This window comes from Chinchilla lanigera, unplaced genomic scaffold, assembly GCF_000276665.1.
Source record: "Chinchilla lanigera isolate Chin_1 unplaced genomic scaffold, ChiLan1.0 scaffold00019, whole genome shotgun sequence".
NCBI lineage: Eukaryota > Metazoa > Chordata > Mammalia > Rodentia > Chinchillidae > Chinchilla > Chinchilla lanigera.
In genome coordinates this window covers 8,866,140-8,888,219 of record NW_004955420.1, presented here as the reverse complement: position 1 = coordinate 8,888,219, position 22,080 = coordinate 8,866,140, and the positions used below count along the sequence as shown (strand labels likewise).

General features: G+C 43.9%; 1 protein-coding gene across 1 annotated transcript in view; it reads right to left on the bottom strand.

The window, feature by feature from the left end:
• The window catches only part of Usp13 (ubiquitin specific peptidase 13 (isopeptidase T-3)), a gene marked incomplete at its 5' end in the record, with an annotated part of 83,980 nt that overhangs the window by 31,618 nt on the left and 30,282 nt on the right, over window positions 1–22,080 (bottom strand). The window contains 5 exon segments of the mRNA XM_005383048.2: window positions 2,513–2,687; window positions 8,107–8,260; window positions 9,579–9,704; window positions 18,802–18,895; window positions 19,235–19,306. Coding sequence (XP_005383105.2) covers window positions 2,513–2,687; window positions 8,107–8,260; window positions 9,579–9,704; window positions 18,802–18,895; window positions 19,235–19,306 — 621 coding nt within the window.

Below are 22,080 nucleotides of genomic sequence, written 5' to 3'. Positions count from 1 at the left end.
TGGGTTGTTTTTCCCCAAAACCAGTACATGGAAAATGATAAAGCAAAATAAAGAATAAGCAAGGCTACCACAGGATATAAGATAAGCGTAAGAAATGTGGGGGTCCTATATACCACAAAAATTAAGAGTTTAACCCTCAAACTCAATCAGAACTGAATGAATCCCAGATCTGTGACTTAGTGGCCAACTACTTCTCCTCTGATTCCTTCATCAGTAAAATGGGAGAATAATGGCACCACCTCACATTCTAAGAAGATTAAATGCAATACTTCATGGAAAATGCTTAAGGACTGCTTCATGACCTGGCAGTAAGTATAATAAACGATAGCTGTTTTACTTCACAAGGACTATTTTCTCAATTATTAACAATCATGGTACACGTCATACTAATGTTTTCATGTATATATAAAACGTATATGGAGCTGGGCATGGTGGTACCCACCTATAATCCCAGCACTCTGGGTGGCTGAGGAAGGAGGATTTCAAGTTCAAGCCAAGTCTGGGTAACTTAGCGAAACCCTGTCTCAAAATTTTAAAAAGGGGGCGAGAGGGTGGCTGGGCATGCAGCTCAGTGCTAAGGCCCTGGGTTCATGTTCAATCCCACCCCCAGTACCACAGAGGAGGAGGAGGAAGATGAAGAGGAGGAAGAGGAAGCATGTGGAAGGATATGTATGCATTCAGACAAAACAGGGAAATCGTGCTTAATATCGCCTTTAAAGACTGTAAATAGCAGAAGCTCCTCTTGCTCACGAATACTAGGTAGTTAGGTCAGCACTCAAGTGCTGTGTAGTGCTGCAGAGAAGTTCAGGGCAGCAAGCGCATCCCTCCATGACAGACAGAAGGACACTGGGCAGTGAATTTGTCCAGGACACAAGATAAGAGGGAAAGTGGACAGAAGAGAAGAATCAGGATTTCCCTGACCACTAGCCCACTGCTCAGGGAATCTGCCTGTGGAAAGCTAACTCTTCCCAGCCTCATTTTAAAGATGGGCCTTTCCCACATGTTGACCAGGCTCCGTCCTGGCAAGGCACATGCAGAGGTGGTTAGGCAGACCCGGAGAGGGTGCCGCACACAGGACTGTGACGCAGGCCACTGTTGTACAGAGCAGAGAGGGGTGGCCTGCGGTCAAGGAAAGGAGAACATTTCCACTCCCCACTAGGGGCTTTCTGGGCTCTCAGATCTTATGATCACTTCCCACCTCCCACAGGGAATCAGAATAAAATCACAAAGAGAAAACAACAATGTTTGAAGCAATATTGAACCCATTGTTAATGACTGAATAAATTATTCCCATCACTAAGAAGGTGGGTGGATTCTAACTGTTCAAAGGTCTCTCCTCTTGCAATGACATGTATCTCTCACATTCAGCCCACCAACTCACCAACTGTTACCTGCAAGGACACAAACACACACCCAGGCACACGCACAACACACACAACACACACAGACGCCCACACACCCCAGCTGGGCAGTCTGCCAGTAAAAACTTTCCCCAGGATGAACAACCAATCACTGAATGAATTCTACTCATCCTCCCTGAAATATGGTTTTTTAAATTACTCTTTCAAATATGGCTTTTTTAATGTTTAAACTAAACTGTTTCGTTCCCCATTTATAATATATGAACCCTCTAGTCCGAAACAAAACAGAATCCAGACGGACGAGCGCTGCAGAGAATAACCTGGCTTTGGCTTGAGTGCTGCTTGAGGTTATGGTGACAGCAGCAAGCAGCAGCCTCCTCCCTTCCTTCCCGTCTCCGCCAACTGAGAACTCAATCTTTGCCTCGTAGAAGCAGCGCCAAAGAAGATCTCAAAGTAATGCAGTCGCTAGAGCCAAACTCAGACCTCCTCTCCTTTTATGCCACCTTAAAGATTCTTTTTTCCAGTAAGGTGCGGCAGTGCAAAGTGTGCTGGCCCAGACTGCATCAAATCAGTTAGAGCACTAAGTAGGGGAGAAAAAAACACCAGCCTCATGATGTAAACACAAGGCATCTCCTAAATCCTCAGCGGCTCGTGGGAACAGGGCTCACATGGTTTTGCTTCCACTTTGAGATGTCCCAAAACTCCTGGTCTTCAAGGAGGAACACAATCAACGGTGTGCTGTACCACATCTTGGTTACACAGTTAAAAGATGCCACGGTGGAATCTGAATAGTAAAGCCTGCCATAAGTAGTTTTATTGTGTCTTCATGAACAATCATTCTTACCCATTGGGGATAGAAATGTTGGCTGCACCCTCCAAAATAAAATAAAATAAAATTTCCTAATAGAGGCTAAAACACAATTTGGCATTCTTAAAAGTGGGCTGGGGGGGGAGCATCTCCTCTCTAGCACATAAGATAAAAGTATAAGAGCTTGTCCCATTGGATGGGCCTCACAAAAGTGAAGTCTATGGCAAAGAGTGTGTGCAAATCATAATCCCACGCTACCACACATGAACAACCAAGCACAGGACACCCCAGCCCTCTCCACACCTTGCAAAGCCTCCCCACCCCGCTACCTCCACACACTCACTTCACACCCGCGGACTTTGCCTGTAGGGCGCTGCTCCAGAAATCGTCGACATTTTCTGGTTCCGAAAAGGCCTGAAGGCAGGCACTGAATGGTATCTTGGCGCGCACCAGTTCAGGGAGGGGTCTTCTGTTTGCTTCTGCCTCCCTTCTCGTTAGTTCATAGGCAATCAGTTCATCTGAGGAAAAAAGTACCTGAATGAGCCGGCACCTGCCAGTTGCTCTTATTTACCTGAAATAAAAAACACTCTCTTTGGACGATCTTCTCTGGAGGCTTCTGGCTGGGCCAGGGTGGCTCTCTCCTTCCCAGCCCCGATCTGGATGTGCCTGCAGAGATGCTGTTCTTGGGGTGATCTTTGGAGCCAAAACAATTTGCATGTGAAACCATGGCCAGGACCCTCCACTGTCTCCACCGTGTGACGCAGAAAGGGGTGTAAACTGTCAGCAGATCAAATCTTGCCAATGATCAGACATAACACACAAACACAAAAAAAACTAATAAAAACATTTGTTAATTTAATCTGTCCTAAAATAAAATGATAAATAGAAGTGGGGAAACAGCTAAAAATAAAAAGAACTACCGCTGAGCCCTTGGCAATGCCCAAAGCCAGTGTTACACATTTTCTGATTTAGTACCACCAGCTACGATCACCGGTCATGGGTTCCAAGTGCTGTGGGACTAAGATGATATATAGATATGAGGACTGCAGTTATCCACCATCTCACATCCCATAATATAGCCAACACTGCAAGACAGCTTCTTGTGGAGGCTACCAGCAGCTAAGGTATCAGAGGGGCCACTCTGTAAGGTCGTTCTACCCAATCCCTACTTAAATGATCAAATGTTAAGGAAAAAAGAAATGAATATGCCATGAACCTCCCAAGAGGGAGGAAACTAGCTGTAGTTAAATTTTTATATATATTTTGAATAACCTCTCCAGCCAATTATTTTTATTACCAAACAACAAACATACAGAAAAAATCACTCCTGATGTTATCAGTTTTTAAGCACTTCTATGCACTTAGGTATTTTTCCACAATGCCTCTCAACAGCTTTTAAAATTAATTCCCTAACCTACAGTTTACGATTTACTGATCTGAAGATGCTAATATTAGCTGTTCCTACCAAATTCCAGAGACTAAATTATAAATATCTTTTCTAAACAAAAAAGTCGCTATTCATAATAAAAAGTTAGAAAGCACAGAACTGTAAAAGTGGTCAGAATAAGAATGGATTCACTTTTGGCAAAACCTAACAATAAAGGCAAATAAATAATGCCAGGAAGCTATGAAGAGGGGATCTTACACTTATGTCTAATGATACGACTATGACAAAGGACCGTCAGAACTACAACCTTGCACAAAGGTCACTGCAATCTTGTGAAGAAAATACTTCCGTAAGGAGGACTGTCCAGCAAGTGTCTGTTCATCTTTGAATCAGTGCCAGTCCTGTTATTGATCCATGACACTTTTATGCCACCTAATCTTGAATGTTAATTTGACTGCATTAAAGAGACTCCTGGAGAGATAAATGGACAATGGGGGCGCTGTATTCATCATTGGATTATCCAAAGAATGTCATAATTGAATCTGCCCTTAGCAAGCAGGGCTCAGTTGGAGGTGGGTCACCAAGGTTGTACCTTTGGTTTATCCCCTGCTGGGTGCTCTTCATCTATGCTCTGCTTCATCATCACCATAAAATGAGCAGCTTCACTTTACCATGCCCTTCTATCATGACGTTCCCGCACTGGTGCCAGCAAAACAACATGGACTGAAACCTCTGGAACCATGAGTCAAATTAAACCTCTCCTCCTTTACACTGTAGGTATTGGGAATTTTGGAAAAATACCAATACCAATACAGAAAACTGGTACCAGGAATGAGGTTGTTCCTGTGACCTGACTATGTGGTTCAGACATCTTTGGAACTGGTTTGTGAGGGAAGTTTAGAAAGGCATGGGATGTGTGATAGAGATATCATAGGATGCTGCAAATAGAGTTTGATGGACAAATCTGGTAAGATCTCAGAAGACTAGAATACCTTTAGGAATCTGGACAGTAAAGGCAGGCTTATGAGGTTCCACATGGAAATGAGGATTCTATTGTGAACTGGACTAGAGGCCATGCATGTTACACTCTGGAAGAAAAAAACAAAACAAGAAACAAAAGAAGAAAAACTATGTTTCTCCCACGTCCCAAGACTTTGTGGGAGGCTGGAATAATTGATGTAGTAGAGGAATCTTCAAGGCAATCCAGTGTTCAGGTTGTGGCATAAGTGCTGCTGGCTGCTTTGAGCCAATGTACAGTGGGAATCAGGAGCAAAAGCAGGTCAGAAAGATTTGGGCAGGCGGGGAGTGGGGGAAAGGAAACATAAAGACGTGGCCAAAAGAGGTGGAGTTACCAAAGAGATTGGTTCCTTTAAAAAGAAACTGAACACTTGTACACAATCAAGAACAAAAACACTCTGAGGGCATCTCAGGAATCAGGAAGATACTACCCATTGCAGGCTCAAGGGTACAAAAGTATAAACCTTTCATTTGAGAAGAAAGCCCCTGGGCTCACTTCTCCAGAAGGATTTGACTTCTCAGGATTTATTTCATCACACTCAGTCATTCAAGCCCTCAGAAGCTACTGCCATTGAGGTTCAAGGGGCCTGGTTACAGCTCAAGCTGGCAGCAGATCTGGGCACCATTCACATGATTATGGTTCTACAGGCATGCAGAGTGCAGGAACGATGGGGTCATGCAGGTTTCTACCCAGATTTCAAATGGAGGCCTGTAGACCCAGGAAATTTAGGGCAGGGTCATCAGCATCCCTGCCAGGGGTCCCTGAGATGACAATGCATGAAGCTATGGGAGTAACGCGGAAGCTGAGCTGGAGACCTTAGGAAGTCGGAAGTGCCAGGGATGTGGAAACTCCACCAAGAAAAGTTGCAGACAATGAGCAAAGCCAGCCTGAGAGAGAGACTCTGTGGGCTGCAATTGGCAAGGCCATAGGATGAGGCTGCCCATGTCTTCTGTGACTTACATATTACCACTCTGTGCTCAGATGCTGGACATGAAACTACAGAACTTAATGTTTGCCTTGCTGGGTTTCAATCTTGCTTTCCTCCCTTTCCTCCCTTTGGGAATGGTAATGCTTAACCTGTACCATTGTATAATGGAGAAATATAATTTTCTTTTCTAAAATTTTACCAGGGTTCACTACCTTGAGTTTGCCTTCAGTCTCAGAGACTTTGGACTTGGACTTCTGAGTAGTGCTGCAACTGCGGAGACTTTAGGGAAAGGGTCATTGCATTTTAGTTGTACCCAGGATAGTTACAGCATGATAGGCAAAATAAGGACCTTGTCATTGTGTTTTTTTGAAAATGAAGTATGGCTGAAGGAGATGTAATTGGGTGTCAAGTTGATAAGGTGTGGAATTCGGCCAGTCAATCTCAGTTGGCAACTCGACTGGACTAAGAGATGAGAGAGGTGACTGAGTGATGGGAGAGCTATATTTATCACTGGGTCCACCCACTAATCTCATAGCTGAATGTGCTGTTTCGAGGTGGGGCCCACTTACAAGGGGGTCACGGATGGCTTCCTGTGGAGGGTATGTCTCTCACTGGCACTTTTCCTTGTGTTGTCCTTCCCAGCTTCCATGAAGTGAGTAGCTTCACTCTGCCATGCTCTTCCACCATGTCGTTTCTGCCATGGAACCAGTTGACCATGGACTGAAACCTCTGAAACCATCAGCCTAATTAAAGCTCTCTTCTTTAAGTCATTGGTGCTGGTTTTGTTCCAGCAATGGGAAAGTTGGCCAGTGAACACCTGTGATCAATCCTTGTGGCCATCAATTATTTATCAAAACAAGTAATTCTCGTTTTCCTTTAAAACTTCTCCTTGCAAAGCAGGAAGGAATATATATATATACACACACACAGAGAGAAGATAGCTAAGATAATTGTACTACTCGTTTCTATTAGTTTATTGAAAAGAACAGTTAGTTTATGTTGTTTGATCCATCTTACGTGCCTATATCTGGTAATCTGTGCAATTACTTAGAAGATAACAATATGCAATATAGCAACCATTGTTAATTTCCTATCATCTTGTTTTGAAATTCTATATAGTTTTTATTGTTCTTTTATTATCTTTAAAATTAAAAAAGGAAAAATAGAAGTATTTACAAATACAAAAAAACCTTCTCCTTGCTTTAACATCTTTGAATACTGTTATGATTTATTTCTAGATGCCCCCCCCAAAAAACCCTCGCGTGGTCACCAGTGGAGCTTTTGAAGGGTGACTGGATTAGGGAGGTCATAGCTGACTTGCTGTTGAGAGGGAGGGTCTGGCTGGAAAGGGTGGGTCACTGGGGACACTGCTTGGAAGGGTTTATCTCCTTTCCCAGCTTCTCCCTCGACTCTCTGTACTGCTCCACCTCCACGTCATGAACAGCTCTCTGCGATGCCCCGGGTCATCCTGCCTTGGAGGCAGCCAATTATGGACTGAAATGTGAGCCAAAGTAACACTCCTTCCTGAAAGTGAGGGTGTAAGGTATTTTGTTCTGCCAAGAAAAGTTTACAAACGCATATGTAGTTTACTTACAATGCCCTTTGCAAAGCTACTCTCAAATAAATTTATCAGTCTCCAGAGACTCTCTCTCTCTGATTTAGAGGAGACACATAAATCAGTAACCCTGAGGCAATTAACCTTAGGAAGTGAAACAAACCACAAACTCAGCCTCCTTATTTCTACCTTTATAATGGGTAAGAATTTGAAAACTGGTCAAAAGCAGTATAAGCTTATAGAAGATGGGAATAATTTCATCATAAAATCATCATAACCACGGCTTTCCAATTAGCATTATAAATCAAGTTCCCACCAGAGGAAAAGAAGATAGCCAAAGAAGCTCTGAACTTTACAAAAGTGACCAGTTTCCAAGAGATGAGCAATCCAGCATCTACTTTTTCCTTTTTCTTATTCTGAGATAACATATTAATTCTTAAAAATACCACTTGTCTGTCCCACCTGGGAAGGACTAGATCAAACAACAGACCGAGAAGGAACCGTTCCCTGAGAACCCAACATAGCTGCCTCATCTCTCTCGGGCTTCTTCTCCCTTCCAAGGTCCAGAGGCCCCTCTAGTGGGCTTCATTCCTACAGAGTGTCTTGCCACGACCTATCTCCCATGAGTGGCACCTTAAACACCTGGATGCTAGAGCTGAATTATTTCAAAAGACATCTGCTTGAATGTCTAACATCAAAAAATGCAGTTGTGATTATTTCCCTCCAACTTTATAGTGCAACTTATGAGCGATGCTGAAGAATCTTCTGCATGTATCATTATCAACAATTTCCGCCCAAACTACACTGACTCCAATCCAACTAGCTGGCCAAATTTATAAGCATTAAAGTAGGTTCTACCCATAAAACTTGCAAGGTAGTTAATTCTTCTCAGAAGTCGCATGGGGACTAAGGAAAAGATGAAAAGAGATGTACAAACCAGGTATTTTTTCATTTCAGCTAGGTCCACTCCTGATTCCACCCTTGATCTCCAATGAGGGGTTTCCCATAGGAAGACACACATGACTACTTTTCTGCTCTGGAACCATTACCTTTGTTGGTTGCTGCCTCCATGGCCACAGGTAACTGCATCAGGTAATCCACCCTCTCTGTGTAGCGCACTTTTCGGGTCTGGCAACACTGAATCCGTTCTTCCACCAAAAACCGGAAAACATCACTTGGGTTTTCGGAGCCGATGCGATTTCTCTGAAGGTTGGATTACATTTAGTTAACATAGGGATATTGTGTCATGAATAACAGCTAGCATAACATCAGCTACAAATGTAGTTTAAAGATCTGGCTTTACTAAACACTTCCTTTGGACATGACAGTTCACCAGAGCACTTCCATAGCAAAACACTGAAATCTATCTGAAGTCCAGAACTGGGGGTTTGGGTTAAATAATTGTGGTTCATCTGTGAAGCAATATTATGCCGCCATTAAAAATCACAGGGAAGGGGCTGGGGATTTAGCTCAGCGGCAAAAGCGCCTGCCTGGCAAGCGCAAGGTCGTGAGTTCGGTTCCCGGTACCGGAGAAAAACCAAAAACCAAAAAACAAAACAAACAAACAAAAAAAAAATCACAGGGAAGGGGCTGGGAATATAGCTCAGTGGAATCGCGCCTGCCTGGCAAGCATGAGGCCCCAAGTTCGATTCCCAGTACCACCAAAAAAAAAAAAAAAAAAGTCATGGGGAGAAGGACTGACATATATGGAGTTAGAAGAAAGAAGAGACAAGAGCCAAATGCAAGATAGAGGGGAAAAATAAAGGATTGTCGTGGGAAAATTAAGGCGTGGATGATATAACCATATAAATGCAGGTAAATTATATTCAAGTAAAAAAATCACCCTGTATTAGAAGATGCAATGATGTGGCAACATGCTCACAACAGATTAGGAGAAATCACTGTTTTAAAAACAACATACAGAAAAGTCACATATAGCCTGGGAAAGGACTGGAAGGGTCAAACACCACAATGTTAACCAGTAGTTTAAAGGAGTTGCTATTAACGGAGGGGGAGGGGCAAGGGGGCGTTGCCAGTGAGTTTCTCTTTTACTTTTTCCACAAAGAATACTCTTATAATGAAAGGGGGGTGGTGGTTAAAGGAGTAAAAAGGTTTTGCTGAGGAATTTTTGGTGAATTTTTAAAAATATAGTGTTTAATGTGATCCAACTTCATTGTGAGCCAAGTGTGATCATCTCCGAGGGGTGGCAGGAGGACATCATGTTCCCCATGGTGCTCTCACAGTGCTTTATCCATAGATCCAAAATCTTAGCCAGTGAGTTCACTGACAAGCATTCCTGCCATGTGCACAGATTAAAAGAAGTACAGGAGACCCACCAGCACCTAGAACCCAGGGCGTTAGAAGCCATACTATCAAGCGCACTGAGCAGAAAGAGTTGCTAGCAGCCCGGTGAGAGACCAGGGCCTGGAACGGGGGGCCTGTTGGGATCTGCTCAAGCCAGAGAGGAGGAGGTCGGTGCCGAGCACGCCTCACAGTGCTCTGAGCTTTTCCGAAGACTTACCTCTACAAGATTCACCAAATGCAAGAAAAATTCCTGGGCATCTTGCTGTCTGTTGGAGGAGAACTCCGGGTGGCTCTTGCTGACGAAGGCCTTAAACATGCGTGGAGAGATCCCATTCTGTTGAGGCTAAAGTATAAAGATAAAATAGACTTACTACACACTCATCTCAATAACAGCCCCAAGGGGCTAGCAGAGCAGACCTTACCATAAACCCCATTTCTCAGAGGAAACTACTGAAGCCAAAAATCAGGTAGCTCCTGACCAGGAAGGGCCAACATTCCCTGGAGGCTTATCATGTCCCAGGCACTACACCACGACCAGGATGGGACTCCTCCTGCGCACTCCAAGCTAAGTAGAGTCGGGGAGAAATACTCCACTTTCTAAAAAAAGGCACAAAACCCATCCTCTCAGAAACGCTACTCAGGAGCCAAACTGCCCTATCCCAGCCCATGTAAGGGCCCACGAGAGACAGGTTATGAAGGAGGAGCCGTGGGACGGAAGCTAAAGGAGAGGAGCACTCTGTAGCACCCACTCGAGCTTCCCTGAGGTAGAGGATAATACCCCTGGGAAAGGTGAGAATGCTCCCAAGACAGAGAAATAGCATGGCGTGGCCCAGGGAGCTGCCGCAGGGCTGCTCAAGCTCCCAATGTACAAGCAGCTGTGGGCAGCTTGCAGGGCTTTTGCCCCTCACCTGGAGAAGCAGGAAATGGGCTGTAGCTGCAAGGATGGCAGCGCCAAGAGCAGACGGCAGGGGCAACTCTGGCCAAACAGGTTGCTAAATTTCCCTCGGGGCCAAAGGGTAGCTCAGAATGCAGCCAGGTTCCCCTAAAAAGGAGTCCACACAAGCTGGCGGGCTGTCGCCAGACAAGGAAGCCCAGAACAAGACCCAGAGGGTCAGCAGGACAGGGCACCAGGGGAAGATCCTTGTCAGGTCACTGAGGTGGCAAGTGAGGTGGTGAGTCGAGGAGCATCTCTAAAGGGCCACAAATGGTTCCCCTCAAAAGACCAGCCATGACATGGCCTGCCACATGGCAGCCAAGGGGGAGCCAAACAATGCTACCTATGCGAAACAGCTCTGCCTACTTCTCCATGCTCCCCTCTTGACCTCAACTCTGGAGAAGTCAGGAGGAGCAAGAAGGAGGCAGAGAAGTGAAGCAACGACAAAAAAATACACACACACACACACACACACACACATATACACATAGATATAGAAAATATAGACACTAGCTCTTCTGCACTGTTGTTCTGACTCCAGAGCAGGTAAAAGGGAAACACTTTCAAATGTCTTTCATGTAAGGCAGACTTTTTAATGCCAGCAACCTACAGGAAATCTAGCAAATTTCCCTGAGAGGCATGGAAGCCGCAGGGTGGGAAGATTCTGCACCACTGTTGGTGATAAAGGTACACAGGTGAGCACCAGACATAGCCGTTTTCTAAGTGTCCTTCCCCACCCATGTTCAGCCCACCTGATAATGGTGATACCTGTTACCTCATTAATACAATAAACCTAGGAGACGGGCACCATGTTCATCTGCATTTAGGGCAATCAAGACAGGCAGAGAAGCAGCAGATCGGTCTTTCAAGTCTAAGTTGTCTTGATGGCCTCTGTCACGCTGCTAGCAAGGCAGAAGCAGAGGGGACTCCAGGTGCAGCTCAGACTCCAACTGCAGGCGGTTTGTAATAAAAGGAGAGAGCCGGGCCTGAGAGCCCATATTTGATCTCGGGGGAAACAAACCGAGAATGGACAAGCCGAAGAGGCAATTCCTGTCCTTCCTGCGCATGCTGCAGCTGCGGCTGCCGCCTGAGTACTTTCGATAAAACCTCCACTAGCTCCCTTGCAGGCTACCTCCCCCCTTCTGATATCCATATGAGCCACCATTAGGCTCACAGGACCACTGCTTTCTACTTTCTTGGATTTTTCAGCTTGCTCCTGACTCAGCTTCACAGCGTGGCTGTGGTGCTTTGCCGGTAGAGACTCGTCTCTTGCCTCTCTGAGTCATCATGGGGATCAGGTCAATGCCTATGGTCTGGAGTCCACCACAGGCTTGCAGAACTGCAGTCAGACACCACAGGCGGGTAGAAGGTTCCTTCATCTATCTCCTGGTGGCCAAGAACAGACCTACGCATAACATCTCTCCCACACACACCCTAAGCAAGTACTTCGCATTCTGATCCAAGGGCTCTTCCTGACTTGTGAAAGCATATCTGGCTTAGCCATTTAAATTTAGTAACCATGTACTTTATACATGGCGCTGCTGCCCTCCAGGAGTTTATACGTGTGTATGAGTAATGTATACCCATACCTACAATAAATGTTAGGGAACGCTACAGACAATCAAAACAGTGCTAGCAGCCCTTAGATAATGCTCCACAGTGGCATCCCTCAGGCACCTGAGGTTTTGGAATCTATCCATACCAGACCATGACACCCACACACACAGCTTTCTGTGTACTTCCAGGGCTACATGAAGCCCGATGCAGAGCTTATCTAATTAATTTTACTACTTGTATAGACACTGCCCAAAAACTAAAAGCTGAAACTTTCTTTACTAGCCATGCTGGGGTCTATCTACATGGTATCAGCTGACATCGCATGTAATAATGACACCTTGTTTCTGCATGATGGCTGACATGTATGCGTTCTTTCAACAGATATTTACTGAATTCTGTAAAGTGTCAGGTACTGTTCTAGATGCTTTGACAAACAGTAGGTTCCAGGCATAGGTTTTTTCAAAACTTTTATGTGTATTTGGCTTAAATCATCCAAATCCTTTAGGAGATGGTGATTACTATTATCTCTACTTGACAAAGGAAGCAAAGGCACAGGTGTATTAAGCGGTTGGTCCAGAGTTGTATAACTAGCAAAGTCTCTCTGCTCCCTCTCTTCAGGGTCCTGGTGTTGTTTGTGACACATGTCATCCTAGCTCTCATCACTGAGTCCATCCTACTAGTTGCTAAAAGGAGAAGACAGTATGGCTTAGACTCTGCATAAGCCTTCCTCAAACCCTAGAGCCAGCATTACAGGTCATTCCAGCCATTCTTTCTCCCTTCTCAACAGTACAGAAGCACCACTGGGCATAAATCTTTCCAACTTTTGCACTTTCTGTCCAAGCATTCGTATAGGAGTGCATTCACTTCCATCAGCACTGGTATTATTTCTTGCAAGCTGTGATTCAGGTTTGGTGTGGCTGCCAGTCCCTAACACATAAAAAACTCCAGCAAGTCAGTAAATTCTAAAGAGTTCGCTGCTGCTCTGCACCACTATGTGGCTGTACAATTGGGAGATGTTTCAATAGAGACCATGGAGACGAAGACCACAACCAGCACCATGTTTGGACCGTGGCCCAGACTCACTCATTCCCTCCCACACACTTCTTCCCTTTTGGGCCCGCTTCATTTCTCTGTCTTCCCTTAACTGACCTCTCTTAATCCTTTGTTCACCCATCAAGCTGGTGCTTGCACAAGGTTGATCACTTGGCAGTATTTGCAAGAGCTTCCTAACCAGAGAGCTGCCACCTCTTCCTCTGTGCTATGTTGCAGACCAGCGTGAGCTGAGCGTTTCAGCTCAAACTCAGGTACTCTATGCTTAATGCCCTGACCATCAGTTGGCTCCATTGTCCATACCACTGTATCGCTGGTTCCAGAGGAGGAGGTCTTCCTAATTCCCATGCTTAGTTATTATTATGTTCAATGAACACCTCGATGTTAGAAAGGCAGGCTCTGAAAAAGTTGAGCCTGAATCTAACAAAGCTTCCAGATCTAACTAGCTTATAAAAACACAAATAAGCAATACCTCCAAGAAGCAATCTTTAGAGCAATCTTAGGGCCAATGATCCAACTCCTTCAACAAATCAAGAGCTTGCAAAAAGAAAAGGAGAGGGACTTTAGAAAAGTACCTTTGATGCTGCAGGAAAAAAATCTGAATTTGGACGAGATATTAGATGATACTGAAGAATGGTTGCTCATATTGTTGGTATGCTTTTAACGCTTCAAATGGTTTTCAGCTAACTCGGTATGAACAAGCGTATACTTGCTTTTGACTCTTGCCCCTGGTCTACAGACATTGGTTAAGGACAGTGGCACTTATAGTAAGTGAAAAAAAGAAGATATTATAGTTACAGAGATACTAAATATTTCCAGATTAAAAGAAAGATGTTTATATTTTTGTTAAAACACTGCAGGAAAAGGAAGGGAGAAGAAGGGAAGAAAAGGGAGAAACTAAAAGTGAGAAGGGAAGGAGAGAATTTACTTTAGGGAGACTGATGGAACCAGTCTGGCAGAATGGCGATTATTGAAATTGCGCTGCAGGTACCTGGGAGTTCATTACACTTACTCTCTGCTTTTGTGTATGTATGCAAATTTCAGTAATTTTGTAAAGGTCAAGCTCAGAATAAGACATTTCCTTATAAGCCAAAATAAAAACCAAAAAGTTGATTTAAAGAAAGCACATTTCCTTCTTGATAGTGGGTCAGTGACATCACCTGAGTGTCCTTATGGCTCTAACCCACACGATGGAAGAGAGGCCAACAGGGACCAGGAGTCGTCAGATCCGCCATGGGCACCCCAAGCAAGAGTTCTAACCACTCACTTCAGAATAAGGAAGCCCGAAGCATCTTCAAAACAGCAACCACCTAGGGAACCTGTCATATTAATAGGATACTGTACTTACCTTCTCCATCAGCAATTGCAAAACAGATTAGCTAAAATTAGAGAGAGGGCTACGGGTTCAGAATCTCTCCCCAACGCTTACACAGCACTTTCTGTTTCACACAGTGCCCCAGGCAGACAGCCACAGTCCACTCATGTTCCCCTGAGTCTAGTACTTCAATTAATGAGCAAGTAGTAAGAGAGAGGCTTTCAGCACAGAGACACTTGGAAGACTCACAAGAAAGAAAGGATATATACATCTCAGTCTGTCCCTGAAACACCGATTATGCAGTCCCTGGATTTAAACTCTAAACCTTGGACCTGGGACCACTAGTTCCTATCCCAACTCCAAACCCCAAATCTCTCGAACTATTGTTCATATTCTAACCTAGGAAAACAGGTTAATGAAAACAAAGTGCTTATATTTAGAGCTATAAAGTTTTATCACCCCACATAGGACACTGGTTACCTTATATTAGTAAGTTGAGGCCAGCAATTATGTGCCAAGGATTATTCAGATGGCAAATCAAATAAACTATCTACAAACACAGTTTATTCAGAGTACAGCAATTATCTAACACATGCTGTCCTCAGAAAGAAACAACTTACTGAGTATTCAAGTTCAAAATGTTGGAAAACACTGCCTTAATATGGTTACAGAAATCAGGAATACTTTTTTTCTTCTTCTTTTGGTGTCTCATTGTACTACCCAGGTTGACCTTGAGTTTCTGTGTTTAAGCAATCCTCCAACCTCAGAATAAAAATGTACTTTTAGAATGTGAAAATTTAACTACTATAAATGCAATTTAATCTTATAGATTAATTAATCAGGGCAAGGTGTGTAGCCCAAAGGTGCCCAGCACCTGCTTAGCCAGAACGAGGCCTTGAGTTTGATCCCAGCAACAAAATAAATAAATTCAACAAACAGAAATGATACAGCCCAAAATAAATACTGCAGGTCTTCTTTTTTTTTTTACAGATGAATGTAAAAGGGAGGGAGGGAGGGAGGGAGGGAGGAAGGAAAAGAGAAAGAAAGAAAGAAAGAAAGAAAGAAAGAAAGAAAGAAAGAAAGAAAGAAAGAAAGAAAAGAAAAGAAAAGAAAAGAAAAGAAAAGAAAAGAAAAGAAAAGAAAAGAAAGAAAAGAAAAGAAAAAGAAAAGATATGCTATTGAGCTATTTGCAAACTCACAACACCCCTTTTTGTCACCCACCCATGAGCACCTGAGATCCTGAAGTGAGCCATGGTAAAGCTCAGAAGCAGGAGAGTACAGTGGTCAAAGCACAGACACCGGAGCCAGACGGTCTGGTGTGGTTCCCGCCTCTGGCACGCAACAGCTCTGTAACTTCAGGCAAATGTCCCGTCTTCTGCATCAGTTAATATACAGGAAGAGCCTGACCCTTTTTACAGTCACAACATGAAGCTAGTTATTAGTGTTGCTGATGGCAGTGGCCCTGTATAAAAGTCTCTCTGCCAGATGGTTCTGGCCCATCTCTCATGATATTGAGGAATTTGCAAATTTAAAACTCCTCCAGCAAACATTACTCTCATAATCTACCCCTTTTCTGCTTTAATGCATCTTTCTTTCTAGGGCATTTAAGGTTCATGTACAAGTCACAAATACCAGAGGCATAGGACAGAACCTCCTGACCAGAGAGCTCCTGATAACTGAGAGAAGAAGCATTCTCACAAAACAGTTCCTTTGACACCAACTGCAAGGGGAAAATTACGATGCCCCAGGTGGTAATTTCTCCCACTGTCCAAGGGAGTAGAGGTTTTTGCTAAGAATTACCTGTCTGCTTGAGTAACAGGTTAAAATTCATACACTCAGGACCACAAAGGAAACCATACAGTCAGTTCAAGATCTGTTTTGAATGTTAAACACACTCAGCTGGTGCTTGGGCTAAAGACAGGTCTACTTCTCCCTCCACTGGGTCTTCGTGAAACCTCAAAGATGTATACTGTATAGTGATCACATTCAAGCCTCTTTATTTTCAGTGGGGATTGAATTCAGGATTGAATTCACACTGAGCTACACGTCCAACCCTTTCTTTATTTTTTATCTTTGAGACTAGGTCTCACTAAGTCATTAAGTTGTCAAGGCTGGGTTCCAACTTGCAACCCTCCTGCCTCAGCCTCACAGAGACAGGACTCTTTCTTTTAAGATCATGAAGCCTCAAAGCTGGGAAGGGTTTTATAAGTCATCTAGACCAAAGGTCACAAATACCCAGAATACCAACCAGGTCACAAGTCACAAAGGCACTGGCCAGCAGAGATTGTCACTGGGCTCCAGCTGCCACTGCAGGGCTGGGACTGCCGGAGGTTCTCAGTAGTTAAGAGAAGCTGGAAACTCAGATTTTATGTGTGAGCCAAGAAAAACACACTTGTGGGCCAGATATGGCCCAAGGGATACCAGGTTACACCTCAACCCTGAATGAGCGGTGCTTCCGGCCTGGGAGCCCACCCTCTGGAGGTCCGCAGAGCTACCGCACGGCAGCCACTGGAGGCAAAGGGGAAGAGAGACAGAGGCTCCAACATGGCGTTATTTGTAAAGAGAATAAACAATATGCCTGGCTCATATAAGAATTACTTTTTCTCCACTATAAAAGGACATTAAAACACTAGCAAAAACAAACTTTAGGTCCAAATACCGCTCCATTGATGATTTTGCATTTTCGTATTTTCTAAAATGAGGAGATTCCAAACTATGGCAATAATCACGTAACATACACAGATTTTATCATTAGAGAGCACACCCCACAGAAATATTCACCATCACCACCTCAACCCATCCTGCCCAGCAAACGCTGAGATGGGCTGTTCCATGCCTTCTCCTTCCCACAGCTCCCTGCAGAGCCAGGGAGGGAGCCAGGCTCCTGATGGACACCCAGCATAAGCACAATCCAAACAAAAATCTGGACCAGCTTTTCTACCATCATCTCAGCCAAGTTTCATAGAAGCTCAGAGGTAGAAGCAGCCTAGAAATCCCACACACCCCAACCCTCACCTGAACCATCTCCAACACTGTACCCCAGGTGAGGGGCTCCAAACTCTGGGGTATAAGGAACCCTTTATTTTGTGAGGTGATTTGAGAGTGTAAGTTCTTCCTGTCCCACATCCCTGATCACCTGTCCACTCACCATTTATAATCTGTTTCCCCTTCCTCCTTCTTTACATCCTACTTTCTTCTCAGAACACTGCCTCAACAGTTCCCCTGAAAACCTTCCTTCTCTCATTCACTTCTGTGTCCATCTACAACCAGCTAACTCTGCATGAACAAGAGCACACTTGCTTTTGACTCCTGCTCCTGGTCTACAGACACTGGTTAAGGGTAAACTGCCTCGGAATGGAAAGTCACGTACTTCAGAGTAGTGCTGAACTAGCTTGCACCCTAAGTCGGGAAGTATTTAGTGTGTTCCGAGGAAAAGGTGCTCCAAAGAAACAGTGGGTAGTGCTGAGGTGGACACGTTGCTATGATTTAGATATAAAATGTCTCCCCAGAGTCACCTGTGTTTAGGGTGGAGCTCAGGAGTGACTGGGTCATTGGAGCACTTTACTCATCAGTGGATTAATTCATTAATGAGTTCATTGCTAAACGTGCAGTTGGGAAGTGGGGGCTGCTAGAGGAGCTGGGTCGCTGGCGGCATGCCTTTGGAGGGCTTATCTCTCCCCCTGGCTTTTCCCTATCTTTCTCCCTCTGCTTCTTGGCCACGGTAGGTGGAATAGCTTTCCTCTGTCAGGCCTTCCACCACGCCCATTCTGCCTTGGAGCCAGCCTCCCAAGGACTGAAGCCTCTTAAACCATTAGCCAAAATAAACTCCTTTAAGTTGTGGGTTTTCAGTCTTTTCTCCTGGCAATAGGAACAGACGCGTGTTCCACTCAAGACATTTGCAGCAACAGGAGCCAAGGGTACCAGATACAGCCACATGACAGTGCACTGCACAATTCCAAGAGCACCATTCAAAAAGAGCAGGCTATGAGCACCACCCTCTGCAGTTGTGCTGCAGAGCAGCCTAGGAAGGAGCCAGGAAATCAGACCGGACAGGCAATGAGCATATCTTTCAGTCATTCTATCCACTCATAGTGATTCGCCAACTGAGCTTGTCCTCCATGAGTGTGTTTAAAAGTCATGGCGCAACTTATCAAAATCAGGCCTCCCCAGAAACTGTGAATCCTCAGTTCCAGGGAGGAAAATGGATGTTGTTTACTAACCAGCCTTTTGAGAAACCACAGCAAACAACACCTGAAATTTAAGAGAAAAGGACCAAGATTATGTTACCAAGGGGAAATGTTTATATTCTTATAAGGTTCTTTCCTGCTGCCTCATTCCTTCTGCCTTATAACTGTTTCCAAGGATCAATTATAACAGTGCATACACCTATCTTCCTCATGGGGCAACTGTCCCTGGAAACCCTAGCCCTGGTATTCCCTATCATGATTTTTAGCAACACAAAGACAGACACCACTCACTCTGAAATTAAATAGCTATTCTGACAGCTTGCTAAATTTATAGGCACCCTTTATAAGGCATAGAACACCCACCTGCGTGTCAACACGGCAGCCCTTGGACACATACCTTGTTCTCCTCCTTCATCACCTGCTCGATGATCTCAGATTTCACCGGAGGCTTTGAATACTGGCCTGAGAGAAGGCCGTGTCCTAACTTAGTCCTGGTCAGGAGGGAAACACAAGAAACAAAGAGGTTATTTGTGTCTTCCTGTATAGATATTAAAATCATCAATGAATTCCAACAAGTACAGCCACTTCGAAGTGGAACATTTTATCTTGATTATTTACAAATTATTTATGTACTTGACTGTTTACTCTGATTCCATTTTCAAATTTTCCTCAATACTCTATAAATAATTTTATTGTTGTTTTTAGAGCACTTACAAACACAGAAAATAAAGATTTAAAAAAGCATTGCCTTTAATTCTGCAGCCCAGCAATAAGCACTGTGAACACTCCATTGCATAATGTTATTTTGAACACTATAACCTGGCACTTACATCTGTGTGTTGAAATCTTGTGTTGGATCTAAAGGCGAATAGTCAAATATCCTTGGAAGATTTCCAACATACCTAGGAAATGAGAAGCAACAGTCAAAAAGAGTGTGATGGTGAAGCAACTGTCAACTTGATTGTCTTGGGGTCCCCCCAGAAGATTAAGAAGCACAGTTCTGTGTGGGTCATGGAGTTGTGGCTTTTAAGTCTATATCTGGCGCTTTCTCTCTGGCACTGTTCCCTCACTCTGTTTCCCAGCCACCATGAACTACATAGCTCTGTTCCAGCTTACCCTTCTGCCATGACATTTCTGCTTTGCAGCCTCACAATTATGGACTGGATCCTCTCAAGTCATAAGGCAAATAAACATCCCCTCTTTTAAATTATGGATGTCAGAATTTTTTTTCTCCAACAATGAGGAAGATAATACACAGAGGAACTGAGAGAAAAACAGCGCTGAAATAATCATTCTCATGAAGATGTTCTTGCCTGTCAAAATCATGGGCCATCCTGAAATGTTAATCCTTCTATCACTGGGTCTCAACATAAGTTGCAAGTTAGAATCACCTAAAGAGCTTCTTTTAAAATTAACAAAGCCAGAGCCACTTGCAGATATTCTAGTTTCCTAATTTATTATGTTTTGGGACTTAGGATTCTTTTAAAGTTCCCCACAAGATTCTAACAGGTCACCAGAAATAAAAAACACCAGTGTATGCTCTCGTAATCACCACTGCAAGTACAGAAGGTGAGGTGAGTAACAACTCTCTCCTTCGAGAGAAACAAGTTGCTCCAAAACTTTGGTCAGGCTCCTCTGAGCACTCTGGCCAGTCCCAACACAGGCTTCCCTTTCCGCTCTTGTAGCATCTATTTCGAGTGAGAATCCTGCTGAGTCAGTTGAATGAATATCCCCATCTTCGCATCTGACTTACATTCAGCAATACGCTTTTGTTTTTTTTAATTGGTACCGGGAATTGAACTCGGGACCTTGCACTTGCCAGGCAGGCACTTGTGCCGCTGAGCTATATCCCCGGCCCCTAGCAATACTCTTATAAAGACAGTTTAGCCCGATGCCCCTCATTCTTGATGTTTCCTCTTTAGTAATGCTCCATCCAGTGACCTTCACCCTGCTCCTCAGTTATAAATCTCTACTTGTCTTCCCTGGAGTTAGAGCTGCGCCCATTCTCCCTAATTCACTACAAGACCTCGGTCATGTGGTCCCTACACTTATTATGGCGGCCTTTGTTGTATATATCTGTCTTACCATCTCAGCAAGTGTGTGGATAATTTTTTTCTTTAAAATCATGAATTTTCCAATTATTTCAAAATAATAATGTTAGAAGCAGTGACAACAACCATTTCTTGAGGGTTTCCTATAGTAGCAAGTAGAGTCTTTATCACAATCATAACCGGAACAGATTGTTAGTATCAATGTGAGAGATGAGAAATTGAGGCACAAATTCATTAAGTAGCTTCCAAAGCTACCCAAGGAACCCAGAAAGGCCCTGAGCCATTGGTGGCTGTACCTGCATCCCTCTCCCTTAAACAGTACCCAACCCCCTCTTCTGCTGGGTTCATAGTGAAAGAACATGCTACCCTAACATCTTAATGCACTATCATTCTTTTCACTGCCTCAGTCACGGACTATTTTACATCCTCTACTGTTTGCTCCTCTTTCCCCCTTCAATTCTGATTCTCTGAGCCTGAGAGCTCTGGAAAGAATGATTCAGAAACAGATCCCTTTCTCTGGTCCTTCCTGTACCCTAATCTGCTTACTTCTCTGACCTCCTCTGCAACCACTCTTTCCCTGCCCACAATGCTCTGGCAATCTGCCCCTCCTGCTGCCTCAGGGCATGCCAAGCTCACTCTGCTTCAAGGCCATGCCATCTGCTGTCTCCTCACAGATACTTGCTTGGCAACTCCTTTTCAGGTCTGCTGGAAGTCACCCCACTAGACTCAGCCAAAACAAGGGTAGTCACCTCCACCCTTCCTAACTCCTTATCTCCTGTCCCTGGCTGACCTTCTTAGTTTGTTCACATGCATCACTATTTACAATTAAGCAATTCATTTCTCTTTTTATTTATTATCTATTTAGAGATTTCATACTAGAATGCAATCTCCATGACAACAGAGACTTTGTTTATTTAAATCACTGTATCTCCAGCACTAGACTAGTACCTGAAATGGATATATTTTGGTTCCTAGACAATGGCACTTTCAGGAAATAGTGGAAACTTTAGGAGATAAAGCCTAGTGGGAGGAAGTCAGAAATTAGATCACTGGCAAATTCCCTCCCTCTCTCTCTCTGTCTCTCCCTCTCTCTCTACTACCTGTGAGGTGCATTGTCCTTTTCTGTCACAAGTTATCACCATGACGAATTATGCAACCACAAGTCTAAAACAATAGGGCCAACTAGACTGAAACAAAACTGAACTAAAACAAACTAAACCTTTCCCCTTTCTTAATTTGATTGCTTTTGGGTATTTTGTCACAGTGATAGAAAGCTGACCAACACAGGAATTATTGTAAGAAAAGCCTAGCAAAAAACCATGACATACCAGTAGGTAATAATGACCTCCAATTGGATCCCTGAACTACTATAAATTTCTGGGTACCTGTGTCCACAAACTCAAGATTTGTGTCTCAAATTGTATATGAATAGCAAAGTTAATAGATCACAAGTCTCTGAGCCAGTCCTATTTGTATGTTTTTTAAATTTTCAAAAGACAGAGAGCCAAACAACAGATAAATCAAACTACACAGCTAAACTACCTAGATGCAGCAGTCGTAGGTGAATTTTTTATAATATACAGCATGATGAATGAGCTCATTAGCTGTCCTATGATCCAATTTTC